General features: G+C 45.3%; 6 protein-coding genes across 6 annotated transcripts; 1 reads left to right on the top strand and 5 right to left on the bottom strand.

Moving 5' to 3' along the window:
* Positions 1-3,900: 3,900 nt before the first annotated feature.
* EDB93DRAFT_1083762 (uncharacterized protein) lies at positions 3,901-4,437 on the bottom strand (the record flags this gene model as incomplete). Its single annotated transcript, XM_041445783.1, has 2 exons — positions 3,901-4,151; positions 4,209-4,437. The coding sequence occupies 2 exons, from the start codon at positions 4,435-4,437 to the stop codon at positions 3,901-3,903; spliced, it is 480 nt and encodes a 159-aa protein (XP_041308577.1).
* A 28-nt stretch (positions 4,438-4,465) lies between these two features.
* EDB93DRAFT_1249545 (uncharacterized protein) lies at positions 4,466-5,021 on the bottom strand (the record flags this gene model as incomplete). The annotated part of the gene is made up of 4 exons (XM_041452877.1): positions 4,466-4,524; positions 4,578-4,717; positions 4,776-4,830; positions 4,877-5,021. 4 exons carry the CDS (start codon positions 5,019-5,021, stop codon positions 4,466-4,468), a joined length of 399 nt encoding a protein of 132 aa, XP_041308576.1.
* Positions 5,022-6,118: 1,097 nt separating this feature from the next.
* Positions 6,119-6,699, top strand: EDB93DRAFT_1249544 (uncharacterized protein; the record flags this gene model as incomplete). The annotated part of the gene is made up of 4 exons (XM_041452876.1): positions 6,119-6,265; positions 6,320-6,358; positions 6,425-6,478; positions 6,538-6,699. 4 exons carry the CDS (start codon positions 6,119-6,121, stop codon positions 6,697-6,699), a joined length of 402 nt encoding a protein of 133 aa, XP_041308575.1.
* A 363-nt stretch (positions 6,700-7,062) lies between these two features.
* On the bottom strand, positions 7,063-8,020 carry EDB93DRAFT_1249543 (uncharacterized protein; the record flags this gene model as incomplete). The annotated part of the gene is made up of 6 exons (XM_041452875.1): positions 7,063-7,102; positions 7,152-7,326; positions 7,395-7,673; positions 7,723-7,771; positions 7,825-7,874; positions 7,927-8,020. The coding sequence occupies 6 exons, from the start codon at positions 8,018-8,020 to the stop codon at positions 7,063-7,065; spliced, it is 687 nt and encodes a 228-aa protein (XP_041308574.1).
* Positions 8,021-8,630: 610 nt separating this feature from the next.
* On the bottom strand, positions 8,631-9,661 carry EDB93DRAFT_1249542 (uncharacterized protein; the record flags this gene model as incomplete). The annotated part of the gene is made up of 6 exons (XM_041452874.1): positions 8,631-9,008; positions 9,060-9,146; positions 9,196-9,300; positions 9,348-9,371; positions 9,402-9,503; positions 9,560-9,661. The coding sequence occupies 6 exons, from the start codon at positions 9,659-9,661 to the stop codon at positions 8,631-8,633; spliced, it is 798 nt and encodes a 265-aa protein (XP_041308573.1).
* Positions 9,662-10,045: 384 nt separating this feature from the next.
* Positions 10,046-14,189, bottom strand: EDB93DRAFT_1083581 (uncharacterized protein; the record flags this gene model as incomplete). The annotated part of the gene is made up of 10 exons (XM_041445767.1): positions 10,046-10,373; positions 10,427-11,013; positions 11,060-11,317; positions 11,367-11,834; positions 11,887-11,992; positions 12,047-12,213; positions 12,260-12,506; positions 12,554-12,762; positions 12,816-13,799; positions 13,842-14,189. The coding sequence occupies 10 exons, from the start codon at positions 14,187-14,189 to the stop codon at positions 10,046-10,048; spliced, it is 3,702 nt and encodes a 1,233-aa protein (XP_041308572.1).
* Between the last annotated feature and the right edge of the window lie 884 nt (positions 14,190-15,073).

Below are 15,073 nucleotides of genomic sequence, written 5' to 3'. Positions count from 1 at the left end.
TATTAGATTGTCTTCAACAGTTTGCCAGAAGTCCTTTGCTGATCCCTGAGCCCGAAACCCGAAACCCAGAAAACCCATAATGAGTTCTTACCCTGCAAACACTTTGTAACATTTGTTGCGTATCTTGGGTATTTATATGTGTTTCCAAGAACTGAATTATTACAGACTCTCTAGTGGAGTGGACAATAACTTTCATACGAGAACTAGGCCAACTGGGTTCAGAAAGTGTAATGTCGAGATGTACAACGTAATGTACGTCCTGGTGTTTGCATGTGTCGAAATCAATGTGATCATTCTTTTGTTGGCTACGTGGCTGTTTCGAAGATACGACTACCTTGTTCTTTTCGAATAAGACATATTACTGTAGTAGTCAAATGATCAGAGCTAGAATTCCTCAACAATGAAACTCAGTCCTTTGCATGATTTAGGAACACTTCAGAGTCAATGAAATCTCACACTAGTACTATCGCGGTACAATCGCGGCGCTTCGGAAACATCAGGAAATCAACTGGAAGTTGATATGAGCAGATACAATTGGTAATCAAACAAAATTATTGTATGATATGTTTTAACCTTAAATATTATTATCATGGTGTCTCACATATCTTCCGTATGGTATGACTGTGCCAGAAACACATCACCTTGATGCATATCTTGGAAGAATTCAACACTATGATACTAGCTTTATCGTTATGTCTCACATATCTTCTGTATGGTATGACTATCCCAGAAACACGTCACCTTGATGTGTGTCATAGAAGTATTCAACAGTGTGATACCAGCTTTAAATATGATTATTATGGTGTCCCACATATCTAACTTATGATATGACTGTGCCAGAAAATTATCACATTGATGTGTGCCTTGGAAGCAGTTAACAGTGTGATAACCAACCCGCCCATGTGCTGTAATTGAATGGCTGCTGATCATCACATTTTCAGTAGACTTATATCGCATTGTGAAATTTTTTGGATAATGAGATATACTCTATCTAAATTACATGGAAGCTACAATAACTATATAGCTGCCTGCTTGCTTTTGCCTGTCTGGCCATCACCAGTGCGACTGGCATCTACAAACATTGGACTACTGTGGGTGCTAAGTAATTACAAAGCAGTACCATACTTGAGTCGCATATAAGCCAAGTGGGACACATCAAGATCTCACATTTTATTTCACCTCTAGATTTCAGCGCCGCAAATTTCAACTTGTATAAATAAAATAAAATTAAGAATAAGGTTCATGCAGTTCGCACTAAGATCTGAGTAATTCCATAAGGCAAGAAATGATATAGCGAGAGACAGGATACAATAGAGTCTATACCCTATAACTATGAGGGTGCTGGATATAAGTGTGTCAAGTTATATGAGTTGACAAAGCCATAAAAAAACTGGTGTCGAAACAAATGAGCAGAATCAACCTGATGTGAATGATAAGAGGAAGCTCAGAACAAGTGGGTAAGTGTGGCTAGAATATAAATATCATACGCCAGATGTGCTACCTATCAAAAGCGCAGCCACGAAGTAAATGTTAATTGATAGGCAAAGTTGATGAAAAGGGCAGTAAGAATAATGTACAATAAGGGCGACATACAAAAAAATACCTACACAGAAGTAAAAGTTATTAACATACTTCGTCTTTGAAGGGAAACACCTACTTGTACAAATGGTGGTACAGCAACATGAGTGTCACAGAAGTCCGGAGGCACTGGAAGACAAAGATGAGGTCGAGTGCCAATCGTCAAACCAATCATCGGCATGGTCAGGTGAATGTGATGTGAATGTTGTAGCGCTTCCAGCAGACATGCCATCTGCGAGCAAACGGCCACATTAATGGAGAGAACTCGAGGCAGAAAGTTTATCATACCCACCAATAGCAATACGCGCTATTGCTTCAGCAAACATATCAACTTCAGCCTGTGCGCGCTGCTTCTTCAAGTACATGATACGGAACTCAATCTTGAGTTCATCCAACATTTTGGACTCTGCTTTAAAGCTGCCGCGATTGTCGGGGTATGCTAAAGACTTGTTTGACTCTGCAACGGATGCACTCAGGTATGCACGATATGCCACATCATCAACAAAATGCTTCAAATAACCCGGTAGATTAAAAATTCGATCACCGGGCTGAATAAGTCAGAACACCACGTCCTTCATATGTAAGAAGCGCTTACCTTAAAGAGGTTTTCATGAAGATTTGGATATTGTAGAGAATCATGTAGAGTTTGGTTGGCATTGTTACCAGCTTCTGTGGTGTGGTACAAATGCGATGACACCAGAAGTGATGCCTTGCGGCATGCAGAAAGCCATGCCATGCATTTGTATTGAGTAGCTTGGAAGCAGTTGAAATTGGCTGAGCTGAGTGCTTGGCATGATTCCACATAGACAGCATCCACGGGCAGCATCTTTGGAGCAAGACACGATGTAGCTAGAAATAAATTTGATGTTTTTTTGGTACAGCATTCCATTAAACAGAATGACTTACGTGACTCAATTGAACTAGTTGTAGTGTTCAGCGTTTCGCACAAGTTGGCCATAGCTTTACTAAACAACAAAACTTCCATTTGTGCTCTATACATTCTCTCCTCCATCAAGCATTGCCCTCTTTGCACTGGGATGACCGTCAAACTGTCTTCTTGCTGGAGTTGTGTTTGCATCGCGATCTCCACAAGGCTCATGTCAATGAGGGATATCAGGTCATGCAGGTCGACCGATCCAAACAGCACGGAAGCTGCAATAAGTAGGGAGTCTGGAAGCTGAAGGTAAGGTTATGAGAGACCAATGCTCAAATGAAGTAAGGACACTAACAATTTCGGCTCCTTGTTTCCAGAGCCAAGTTTGTAGGGCATTCTCAGTGTGTCCGATTTCAAGGAGGGTGTTCGAAGGTGACTGGAAAATAGAAAGAAAATTTGAAGTGATATTTGACATGTTGAAAGTTCGTAAGGGAGCAAAAGGCTCAAGGGATATTCACACGATGGTTGAATACTTATACATTGTAATATACGGGTGGTTGGCAGGTGTTAGTGCACTTCGACCTTGTCCTAGTTTGGACACAATGGCGCACTATGATGGCGTCCATCAGGGCAATCAAACCAACATATAAAATTACATAATCACCTATTTCAAAATCGTTTATTGCGGTACAGTGAGCTAATGACAACTAAGTATATCAAAAGCGCATGCGAAAAATCAAGTTGTGAAAAAAAAAAAAGGAGGGGGGGGGGGGGGGTGCAATTATTCCATAATTCATAAACATGGCATATTCATATTCATGTAGGTAATGGAGGAGAGACGCAGGAGCGTTATTTTAGACCATGCCTTGCCGAACTTGCTCTGACGCTCACCAGGAACATGCAATGGTATCCAATATGGATTGGATGAGATTCTGTAACAAACCCGTAAGCTTCCGAGACAAATATATCAAAGTAGCTCCCGTCCGAACCTTAGTCTGTTGGTCCTCGACCAGCTTACTCCACACGTCTTGATTGTAAGCAGATGCATTGCTATTGTATACCTGCAAACGCCTCAGGCCCCAAAGGGATCACATCGAGCATGCACCTGACTGACCATTTTATATCTGAGCAAATCATATGAGAATGTCTAATGATTGCAAGCAAGAATTACGCACCCATTGGAACTCATCGTAAGCTGTGCTCCCCACATTTTCATGAGCATTGCAGATGATTCCCATCATCCATTTGGTAGCTTGATGCTCATTCAATCCAAGCGCAAACCGATCTTTGAGGTGCTTGATGGTCAGTTCACCATTGAATGACGGGAGGCTGGTTACTAGCATGAGCTGGACTGTGCTGATAAGCTGATCTGCATGAGGTCGGATGGAGAGAAAAGCCTTCACCGTCAGATGTTGAAATAGTTTAAAGCCTTGAGAATTTGCCACCTATTAAAACGACCATTTGGGGGTTAGCTTAAAGGAGCTGGGTTCAAACTTTACTCCCTGTGAAGTATAATCAGAGAATTGCTCAAGGTATCGTGATAAAGATGTGAGACCGCAGAGAAGTAATGCGCGCGTGAATCCATCAACAATAGACAACGGAAGCTCGGTGCTGAGTGATGTGGATGGTATCACAGGGATGTACACACCAGGGGAAACACCTGAGAGCACAAAAGATGGGGGAACACCGAGCAGAGGGCCTGAATGTGGAGGCAAGCAGTCAGTATGTATAACGCAGGTTCGAGTTAGTAAAGTACCTATGATGGCCTCTCCTCCAAACTTGATTGTGAGTGAGGTACATGCGTCTCTTAGGAAGGACCTCTCCTCCACAGACGCGGGTTTATCGCCAGTACGGCGCTGATGCTTGGCATATAAATCTTCCCAGACCTGTCTCAAGACAGTGCAAAGCCGCAAGGCAGCAACCAGTTTGATGGAGCACACTTTGATACCAAACCAGCTGAAAGGTGCTATGGGTTCAAGAGACATTATGGATTCAAGGAAAGAAGGAAGTCAGTTAGCATATCGGCGGCGGTGAAATGAACAACTCATCTATATCAAACAGGAATCCAAAGTCTGAAATCAAGTTCAATACCCGTTGCCATACTCTTAAGGCAGGTAAAACTTACCGATATGTACGATATTCCCATTGTGATGATCCTTGATTTGCAGGATATAACAAGCAACAGAATATGCGGCCATGGGTGACTCGGAAATTGAGGCAAGCACGCTGGAACGCAACGGTCTCTTCTCCACCACATCAATAACACTGCACTATGATGTATGTGAGCGTGGTCCAGTGTGAATGAAAAACAAAAGGTACTTACTCCAGTGCAAGTTGCGGTAACCCTTTAAGGGAAATGATTGAGGGTCGACCCAATGCTGGTGAAGATGTTTTTGAACATCGCGATGATCTCCAAATACACACCAAGGTCAAAGCGAAGAGCCTGAACGACTTGAGGAACAAAAAAGAATGTTAGGTCGACAGGATGCTGCTTCAGGACTCGATGGGTGTATTGTAGTAAGAGCGGCTCGTTGCTGTGTCGTTGCTGTGTCGTTGCTTGAACTTGCATCTCTATCTAGGACAGGAGAGATGTCTTCAAACCAAGGGAAGTCCATGTCTGTGCATTAGAAGTCAGGTTGGCGAGCACCTGTAAAATAATTCGAATCAAGGGTCGATGAGAGAGTTGGCGCCACAAACCTCCAGTACTGCGCGTCGCAACGCATGATTGTGAACCGAGCTCTGCATAAGACTAGAAAGAAACTCTCATGTATGTCGTCGGCATTTAAGCACCTTCCAATCTTCTGTGCTCGTCATACCGTCAGACAGGAACCTAACGATCCATCCATGCTCTTCCTTCTAGTCATCTGAGGTGCCATAGAACATGTCGTATAGCATTGGCACATCGGCCATGTCAAGTTCTGGGCGCTGAAGAAGGAAATGCGCTGTGCATGAGTAGATGAATTTGGAGGGATAAAACACCCAACCAAGAGTGTGAAATAAAATCGATGATGGGGGAGACCCTCGGAAGAGGGTTTGATTAGGTTCTTTAGGAGGTTAAAGATGTACAGCGCGTGGTGCCTTCATTGCATGTCCGAAAGCTGACAAGGAGTGAGCATCCTGACGCCTAAGAATAACTTAAAACAAGATAACATACGTGGGAACACATGACAGGTTCTCAACATGCGTATGGGATCCATGTTTGGCACCGCACCAAGCTGGCTTGAAATAGATATACTAGGGGAAGGTGACCGCTTGGCGAGAGTGGATGGTATAGGTATCAGCTTTTCAGCCTTATATAAGCAGAAGATGTTCAATGATAGATTTCAATCTGATGCAGAGATGGTCCCGCCGTAAATGCGTGTGAGTGGAATGACATTCAAAGGCTGACATGTGTCGGTGGGGTGGAGCCGGAATAGAGCAGCGATAAAATGAATGAGCTTCGAGACAACTCTTCAGATTTTGAAGAACTGAGGAAGAGGATGTTAAAGTATATTCTGCAGAGCTCGATTTACAATGACGGGCTGAAAACATACCTATTCAGCCTGAAGCTGCACAAGAGGACGAGATAGCATTACCTTGAGGGGTGAGCACTGCAACAGCGATCGCAGGAGTGACAGGCGCCTGAACGATGATATACTGACAAGAACATTGAAGCATGACTTGAACATGGCAGAACAGAAATCACCTTCAACTCTCGTATTACGTAAGCCTGACTTTGAACCTAGTACCATTAAATCAGCTTACCTCATCGATCGAACACATCTCTCTCGCAACTCAATGGATCAACTCCAACATAACGTAGGCACAAACATGGTAAGCCGTTGGCGACAGTTGAGGAGAAAGGGCTGACGAACTCGTTTGAAACAGATTCAGCAAGCTTTAGATGGAAGCACGGTTGATAATAACGTATGTGATAGACGTACCTTACAGATGCCCATCCAGTGCGTGAAGGTTGACGATGTGGGGCGATAGGTGCAGCAACAAGGTGCGCCACAGTCTGGATTTGTGATCACGACGTCCGCGATGGTAAGTCTTAGATTATCGTCAGTTACTCCGTATTGTTAACTGCAAGCTGTACTTACCAGGCTCTCTGGGACTATGTGCAGACGATCGTGCAGGATGAGCAAGAGCATGCGCAGACCCATCCGCATGCAGCATGTCCTCCCCGCCCTCCCATTCCAATGTCGCGTCGCGACAGATGCATACTGACACTCATACTCGAGGAAAAAAGAGACAATTTGAAGTAACTATGGAAAGAGTTGAGTGAGATTAAGCTCCTCTTGGGCTTGGAGTTTGTTTGAGTGGAGAGTGATTCTCATGGTGTTTGGCGTGTTCTGAATTCGAATGTAAATGTATCCTGTTTGCGTAGAGTGTTTCGTATGTCGTTTGGCGTGTCTTGATTCTGAAATGTATATGTATCCTGTTTGCATTTGAGAGCTACGGACTTGCTTGCATGCAACTTGTATGCTTGACAGACAAAAATACACAGCGAGGGCAAGTCAATCTTATACTACCTCAAATATGTCTGTAATTCAACGGATACCAAACATTGCTTTGTAAAACAAGACTGATGTAAATGACATATGAACAAGATGTTGCGTGTAAGGATCTTAATTGTCACTTCGGCCAAGTCGATAGACATCAGTGGCACTATTTGCAGTAGTTAGTAGTGCGGAATTCAGATTGCGTATGAACTTACACAATGTGGCATAGATCGGACAAGGTCGCCATGAGCGCCGGGTGACCCACGTCATTGTGCTCCGCAACGAGGGTAGCAGCCGTCTCGCAGAGCTGTTCGTACACAGTAGCCGGGGTTGGATACTGTACAAGTAAGTCGACAGGGACATTGGTTAAGATTGAGTATTTTGTCCTTGCTTTTAGACGATTTGACTAGAAAGAGGTCAAAATTTCCAGTAGGTATCAAAGGGATTGAGTTCCTCACCATCTTCCAATTCACTAGCACTGATATTAGCCCGCGAGAGAGCCTGAGGCCAGACATCGTCAATGGCCGTTGCCCTCCGTTGAGAATTGAGCAGGAAGGGATTGTCGATATGGCCGAGGCAAACTGCGACTCGTAGTAGGGCCCGGAGATACGCAAGGGCCTCTTTCCAATTATCGGCATCTTTGATCACTCTTTTCAGCCCTCCTTCGTATTTAACCTTGTCCTTTTTGGGCGCCTTTCCCTTTTGTCGCGCAGAAGTGGTGCGGGATGATCTGGGGCCTACCTGGGATGTATGAGCGCTGGTGGATGCATTGTCCATCATGCCGACCGAGTATGTGACCCATGAATGTTACAAGAACATCTAGACGCTTGGGCCCCTACCATTTTTCTCCTAATACTCCTCGTATCAGCCCTCGCGTCATACCCTTACCCCGACCTTACCCTTGTCATCCTCGTCATCCTCGCATTCCCTTTCGCCCTCTACCTGTCGCTTCAGCAAAGCCAGTACATCTGGCCGGACCCTTTCGCTGACGAAGCATACCCATGCTCCGTTTCACCACCTGACTGATCCTGTGGACAGTCCCCTTGCCTTTACCGTCTGGACGGTAACCTATGATATGATGCATGACGCATCCCCTTTGCCCTGTTTCCTTTCTTGATCTCTGACTCGGTGCGCAGTAGCACATGCGACTTAGATCCGCAGCTGCACGATCGTGCCCTTGCGTGTTTCACTTCTTATTTCGATCTTTGACTCACTTTCTTATCTGGCACGTTCTACCTAGACCGAACGTGCTTTCCTGTTATGATCTTACCCTTTACCAATTGCCTCTCCTGGTAGTACGAGTTATCATCCACTAATACATCTCCTGTCCTCTATATAAACTCGCTACCATGTACTATATTCCCTAACTTGAATCTACTTGGTTCTTGACCCCCTACTCTCACCAGAGTGATCCTTTCTGCCTCGCCAGCAGTCTATATTCTATCCTCTTATCTGCTCATCGCGGATAAGCCTATAGTCTCGACCTTTACTCATCGACTTCGTCGATGAGCAAAGCCCCCTGTTAACTAGTCGGACTTCTGTCCTTCTAATTAATGACAATCCTTACGATTAACCTTCGGGTGTCGTAAGCCTAGGCCGATATAGCTTATTGTCTCGCACCCGCGTGACATAAGCTACCCGATTTGGACATAGGCGTTAAATCGTACTTGCCGAAGACCCGCCAAGTACGACCCCTAACCTTGGGCTAGCCCAAGGACGTCCACAGACCGTTGACGACACAGGCTCTGTTTGAGCATCGCCAACAGATACCATCCAAGTCGTAACAATGAATAGATCGTCGACAATGATGACGCGGCTGTTTGAGCACTGGTTGCAGCTACGGATGTTACATGCTGGTTGTGGTGCGCGCCTGTTATGAATTTGGCCTCGTTTGAAGTGTGAGTCTGTGTTACGTCGCTTGACAACAATGTAGAGGAAGAGGGGAGGATTGCAGGGCTGCCGCTGTTGCACAAATCGTACATGGAACCTAGAGTAGTGAAGTCAGACCAAGGGTGATAGCCGGTGGGATGGTGTGCGATATGAACAACGGTGGTAGAGTTGACAGAATTAACCTAAGATGTATTGTCACGCGAGAGATATATGGAAATGAAAGGCAGACTTACCAAGTCGTATACGACATAAAAGCGATTGTCAGGGCCCATCCTCGTAGATTTGGCAGGGAAGTTCAACCATTCAATCGCAGGTTGAAGCTAGAAGGCTGCTCAGCGGATGGGCAGACACAGTAGATGTTTGATTTACGAAATTAACATATACTGGGACTTCCTTGCTTTGTTCTGTTTCGAAGGCTGAAAAATGCACGATTGAAGTTGAAACGTAACCATACAGAGAAATCTGTGTTCTCAGCTAGGAAGGAGTGAGTATATAGCCCTCCCACAAAATCAACCACGTACATCGTCATGCAGCATTGGGCGACACTAGGTCCAAAATAAATAACACGTTAATACTTTAGAAATATGAGTACTTGCATATAGAGGGTATAACGTCGGCTTAAGTCCCAAAGCCAAATACCCGATGAAGTCGACATCATCCACATTGACGAAGCTGCCCTAAAATAACCTAGTAAGTTGGGTGAACTGAGCTCAAAAGGTCACAAGAAACACACAGAAATAGGTATGAGGCCGAGGGTATCGTATATAAAGGAATCGAACAGTATTGGTTCGCCCATATGATGATGATTGTGAGGGATGCTCGAGGAGGAAGCCATTCTACCTGCGACAATGGCAAAGAATCATTTAAGTATGTAAAATAGCCTTTGGTGCTCTGATTTCGGCATTAGACTAAGCGACATACACTGGCACCATCGCAAAATGCATCCTGGCATCAATTACTATCGCACTGCCAAAAAATTTCAAATACATACCTTGTTAAAATTTGAACACTCGATTTAACCGAGAGACTTCGGCGCCATCAGATGCTCATAATAGCCATCCACGCAGCACTGGACGCCATCAGATGCCCAAAGTAGCCTTTGATGCAGCATTGGGCGCCATCGGACGCCCAGAGTGGCTTTTGATGCAACGTTGCACGCCATTAGATGCCTGAAGTAGCCCAGACACAAACATTATTACGTGCATAAATGTAATGTGTTCTAGTTCTTGTAATCTAATGCTACTTCACTTGCATACATCTCTTCAAACTGTTCTACCAGCGATTCCTGACTACTACCATACCACTGTTCATCAGGGTGATTCATCTGAGTATTGTCATCATCATCATCATCATCGTCATCGTCTTCCTCATCTTGCGGGCCCTTATCATCCTCCAAAAATGCAGTGTCATCATCATCAGCTTCTCTGACATGATACTGCGCTGCCATACCATCTTGCTGAATTGTATGCGCAGCGTGATGGTGAGAGTAAACATGGCCAACACCAAGTCCAAAATGGAAGCGCATAACCATGTCGCGGTCCACGAACCTGACATGTAGGGCTTGATATAATTGATGAATAGCACAATAAGACGGACTCACTGATTAACAAAGTACTTGGACCAATCATCTTTATCTCCCGCACTTGCGGATATACCCAATCCATCCACATGTTTTTTGTGGCAGGAGAAACGCGGTATGATATGACAACCCCTCAAGACATCCGCAGGATCAAGGAAGTCAAACAAGTGCTCATGCGCTAGGGGTGGAAAGGTAAGTCGGTCCAGAGTGGAAGCCTCCCAGGTAGGGCACTGATTTATGGGCTCGTACCAGCATATCCATAAGAACTCCATTCGAAGGGGAGTGTAGTCGATCATGCCAGTGCCGATAAAGATCACATTCACGTGAAATATACCTGGTACCTTCGCGTACATATATTTATGCCCCATGTTCTGTGTGTCGGTGTTGGAGCGGAAGACCATGACGTTACAATGGGAAGTCCTCGGGTTAATCACATCTTGAGATCTGCGAACATCATAGGTTGTGTAGTTAAACCTTGCGATATTGTGCCAATACATCTGGTTGTCCTTGATGATGGTATTGATGTTGTGTTCATTGATGTAGCCTGGAGAATCTCTCGACGTATTGATGCGACACAATAGATGACTCTTCAGTTTCGGAAGAAAATTCTGAGAGTGTGTTAAAAGTTTCTCGACGGTTCATCATTGTACTTACTATGATGGCAGGATCACCTTTGTAGCTGCGCAGGTACGATCCTATGTGTAGATAGCACTTTTGTGTCAGGCCAATGTGGTGATGAGCTTCAGGATGTGTCACCAACTCGGAAATTTCGAAATGGGGACGATGAACAGTTCTGTCCCCGATACGGCAAATACGAGCTTGACGGTGTTCGATTCGAGTAAGCTGTTTCACAAATGTTTTGCGATCAGTACATAGATACCTGGCTTTGGGAGAATGATGTTCGAGTTCTCCCTGAAGAGGTCAATCAGTTAAGCAAATGACTAAACAGATAAAGACATACCAGTTCAGTACTATAGGAGTCAGACGTGCCATAACAACGTATCATAGACACGTAGTCTCCTAACGCATGAAATTTATACATTTGAAAATTAAAAGTCTTCATGCGCTGTACACTCTGAACAACTCTCCCCGACTCTTCCTCCTGCCCTTGCGTTGAGAGGCCAGACCTTTGTTTTCCCTTTCCTTTTTGCACTGTTGCCTGCTTCCCCGCTTTCTTCGCAAGGCGTCGGGCGCGAGCTTCAGCCTCCTTACGCAATTCCCGGGTCTGATACGCATCGCAAACCATAGCTTTGAATTTACGAAATTGTTGCCCGAGCGCCGATGTTACTTCGTCCATGACCTCAAGAGTCAAATCAGAATGCATCCGAAGCTTTGCCAGCCCATGCCAATGAGCCATAGTGAATAGCAACTTCAGCACAGTTCCGTTATGAGGTTCGGGGAGAAGACCATCAAATACAGGGATAGAACACTGTTCACATAATCATTAGCCTATCCGATATCAATATGCTGTGGGCTCATACCTGCAGGAGATCCTCAAAATTTCGAGCAGCCATACGCGTCATTTCGGAAGCATTAGTCGAAAACTTTCGAATGGTAGCTGCACTGAATGTCAGGGTTTGCCTATATCTGAAGGTTGAGGTCAGCTGGATGGAGAAAGCAACACGGAATATGATATCATACCTCTTGTCTAATTCATCTATTAAACCCTTGTCTTGTGCTGAAAGGATTCGCAATAGGTGGATAAACAACATCTTCCATATGCTGATTTCAAACTCGTGGAGAAGATCTACCACCAGAGCACAAAAAATATTAAAACCCAATTCGCCGAGCTTATCTATGAAAGCGTTCTGAGGGATGATTAGTGCTAGTCAGTAATTTGAGATTAAGTCTCACTGAGGTGGGTACCCAGGACTGTGCCTTCAAGATGTTTTCCACCGCTACGCTGCTAACTGCATAGTTTTTCTCGTAAATCAACTTATGTGCAGTGCTGATCAGAGTCTCTCTGCTCTGAGCATTGTGCGCCAGGGTCTGGCATTCCTGCCTATCCTGAGGCCTTCCCACATTCTGCACCCGATCCTTTGGAATGAGGCAGCGATGGCACGGGCACCCTCCTAGATTTCTAACTGTCGCAATAAGTACTCTGGTTAAGTTAGATCAACGCTACTGAACCAAGGACGAATTACGCACTTCTCGGGGTAATCAGCAGAGTATGTCAGAATTCGAGGATAAAATCTGCGCGTGATGCCATCGCAACAGTGAACGACTATTCCGTGCATGTAAGCATCTACAAACTCATCATCCAATAAGATATTCCATTGCTCCTGGAATAATTCTCGACAGCAGTGAGTGGCACCCTCGCTGGCCCCGCCAGCAAAATCTTTGAATGATTTGGGGAGCTACAAGTGTTGAATTAGGGAAACATCAAAGCCCACAATATTAGGGGGCTTACCATCTCAAAGTAAGCAATGTGATTGCTCAAGTTACAGGACAGCTTACACCGTCGATATTTAGACTCATTTGTGAAGTACATGTACGTGGGCCAAAGCTTAGCATTTCCGAACGAAGTAAGTTGTGTCGCGTCGGACCAAAACATCAGGCCCACTACTACTTGAGGGAGGTCACAGCCTGGTTCCCCCAGCAATTCTTGCAGTTGACTGTGGGCCTTGAGGAAAGCAGGAGACGTGTACATATCCCCATATATGGGAACTTCACCATCCAGGTGGGGAGGAGTCCAACGAAGTTGATATGGCTCGTAATGAAAAAGTTTGTTGTCTCGAGCATTGGCGAGCTTCTCGCGTATGACAGCGACCAGGGAACAGTGGTAAAGATCGGTGGCTTGGTACGATTGAGAGCCTGGCGTGTCAGTGGTGCGCCAGAAGGGAACCTCAATAGAAATCAGAGTTCTTTTCCAGTTGGCATCTTCATCGACCCATTTGTCACCATCTTCCACATCGTACTCATTTGTGCCCAGTTGACAGTTGACTTGCTTCCAATGGGTAGAAGTCACTTCAGCGGTATCAAAACTGTCGTCGCCCAAAATCTTCAGTAGTTTAGTGAAGTCACCTTGCGACTTCTGGACCCCTTGATTCCAATACCAATCGCCAAGCTGGAAAGATGAGCGATTTGGATAGGGATGGTACTGAGAGTCATTGCTTAAAGTTGGTCCTTCGGTGACATTAGGGCTGCCTGGTAAGAGCGAGAGGTCGGCAAGAGTGATGTACTCTTCTGGATCATGGGATGGAGGTTCCGAAGAGAAGTATTGGCGCACTAACCCAAAAATATTTGAGGGGGTACGAAAAATCTTGCGCACAGGTAAGGCGGGTCGTTCATCTGTCACGATGACGGATCCAGTAGATTCTGGAGGATGGTCTCGCACTTCCATAGGCACTGTAGGGGGAGGCAGAGGAAGCACGTCCCTGAATCTGAGGGGCAGCTGATGATTCTGATGTCACGTTCTCCGCTGTGCTAAACTGACATCCTCCCCTTCTTCAATATCACCTCCTTTGCGATCTGGGGGCGCGATCCCTGCTCCGGAGGATGGTAATCGGGTAGGTGGTGGAACTACCCCAGCATCATGACAATGTGTTGCTGCTGAAGTGTTGGCATCTTCAGGGCTGAGATGAGTGGTGAGCACATTAGATGCGTCACTCAGCGATCCAAGAGAGGCGCGTGTCCTTTTCCTGCATCCTACGAATTCCTTGAATGAAGATATCGCCAATGATAATCGCTTTTTCATATGCGAGCATGAGCGCTGGTGTTGGCTAAAATAATTTTGGGCCGTAAAAGTTCTCTTGCATAGGCAGGTATAATTTGTTTTGGACATAGATCGATGACTGAAGCTTGAATTCTGTTATTGCAATTGATTTTAAATCAAATGATGCACTCACAATCAAATACGCTAGAAAAATTGATGGCACGGCACCAGGTATTGCAGCATGGCACAGCTGCTGCCAAATTTGCTTGAGGATGGCATGACTAACGCAATATAGGCGGGTAGGAACCTTATCCCACAGCCTATATAAGCCCCAGGACAGACATCAGCTCAATTCCCATCTATAATATTGATGCCATCTTCACCAAAGTCTGATTGGTCGGACCTCGAGCCTGAGGTATACGAAGCTGACCCCAACGTTCTGCGGCAGCTGGTTCAAATTATGTTTTCTCGCCACGGTATACTTCAATACCACGCTCAAATGAGAGAGCTGTCAACGTATCAATGGTAAGTTTGGACTACATAAGTTCTTCACTCATGATAGAACCCACCCTACAGGCCAGCTAACCGACGTGGGGATAAAATCCACCCCTCACAATTCGAGGCATATCGCAAGATCCATGACTTTCGATACCTGTGTTGTCTTTGTGCGACGGGTGACACATATGTCGAGTCATCGGTGTTCAGGGAGAGCCGTGGAATGTGGCAAGGGGAATATGTTGCTGAATGCGCAACCAGCACTTGCGGCTACAGGTGTAAGTGTGCTCCGCAATTAAGCATGGCGAATGGCTAATATTTGATTCAGTAAATATTGAGAAATTCATTGGGAAAGCCTACGTACCGGCGATGCATTATGCCTGGAAACAATCCATTTGTCCAGATTCAGTGCGTCCTACTGGAAAATGACGAGCATGGCAGTATGTGTCCCTTGCAGCAATCTGCACAGCAGGGCCATCATCTGTGTTCTTTACATTGAATCTCAGTCAGAACAGGAT

Source organism: Suillus bovinus (genome assembly GCF_016758785.1).
Source record: "Suillus bovinus strain UH-Sbo-P2 chromosome Unknown EDB93scaffold_21, whole genome shotgun sequence".
Lineage (NCBI taxonomy): Eukaryota > Fungi > Basidiomycota > Agaricomycetes > Boletales > Suillaceae > Suillus > Suillus bovinus.
The sequence above is the reverse complement of the archived record's forward strand: the minus strand, read 5'-3'. Positions and strand labels throughout refer to the sequence as shown.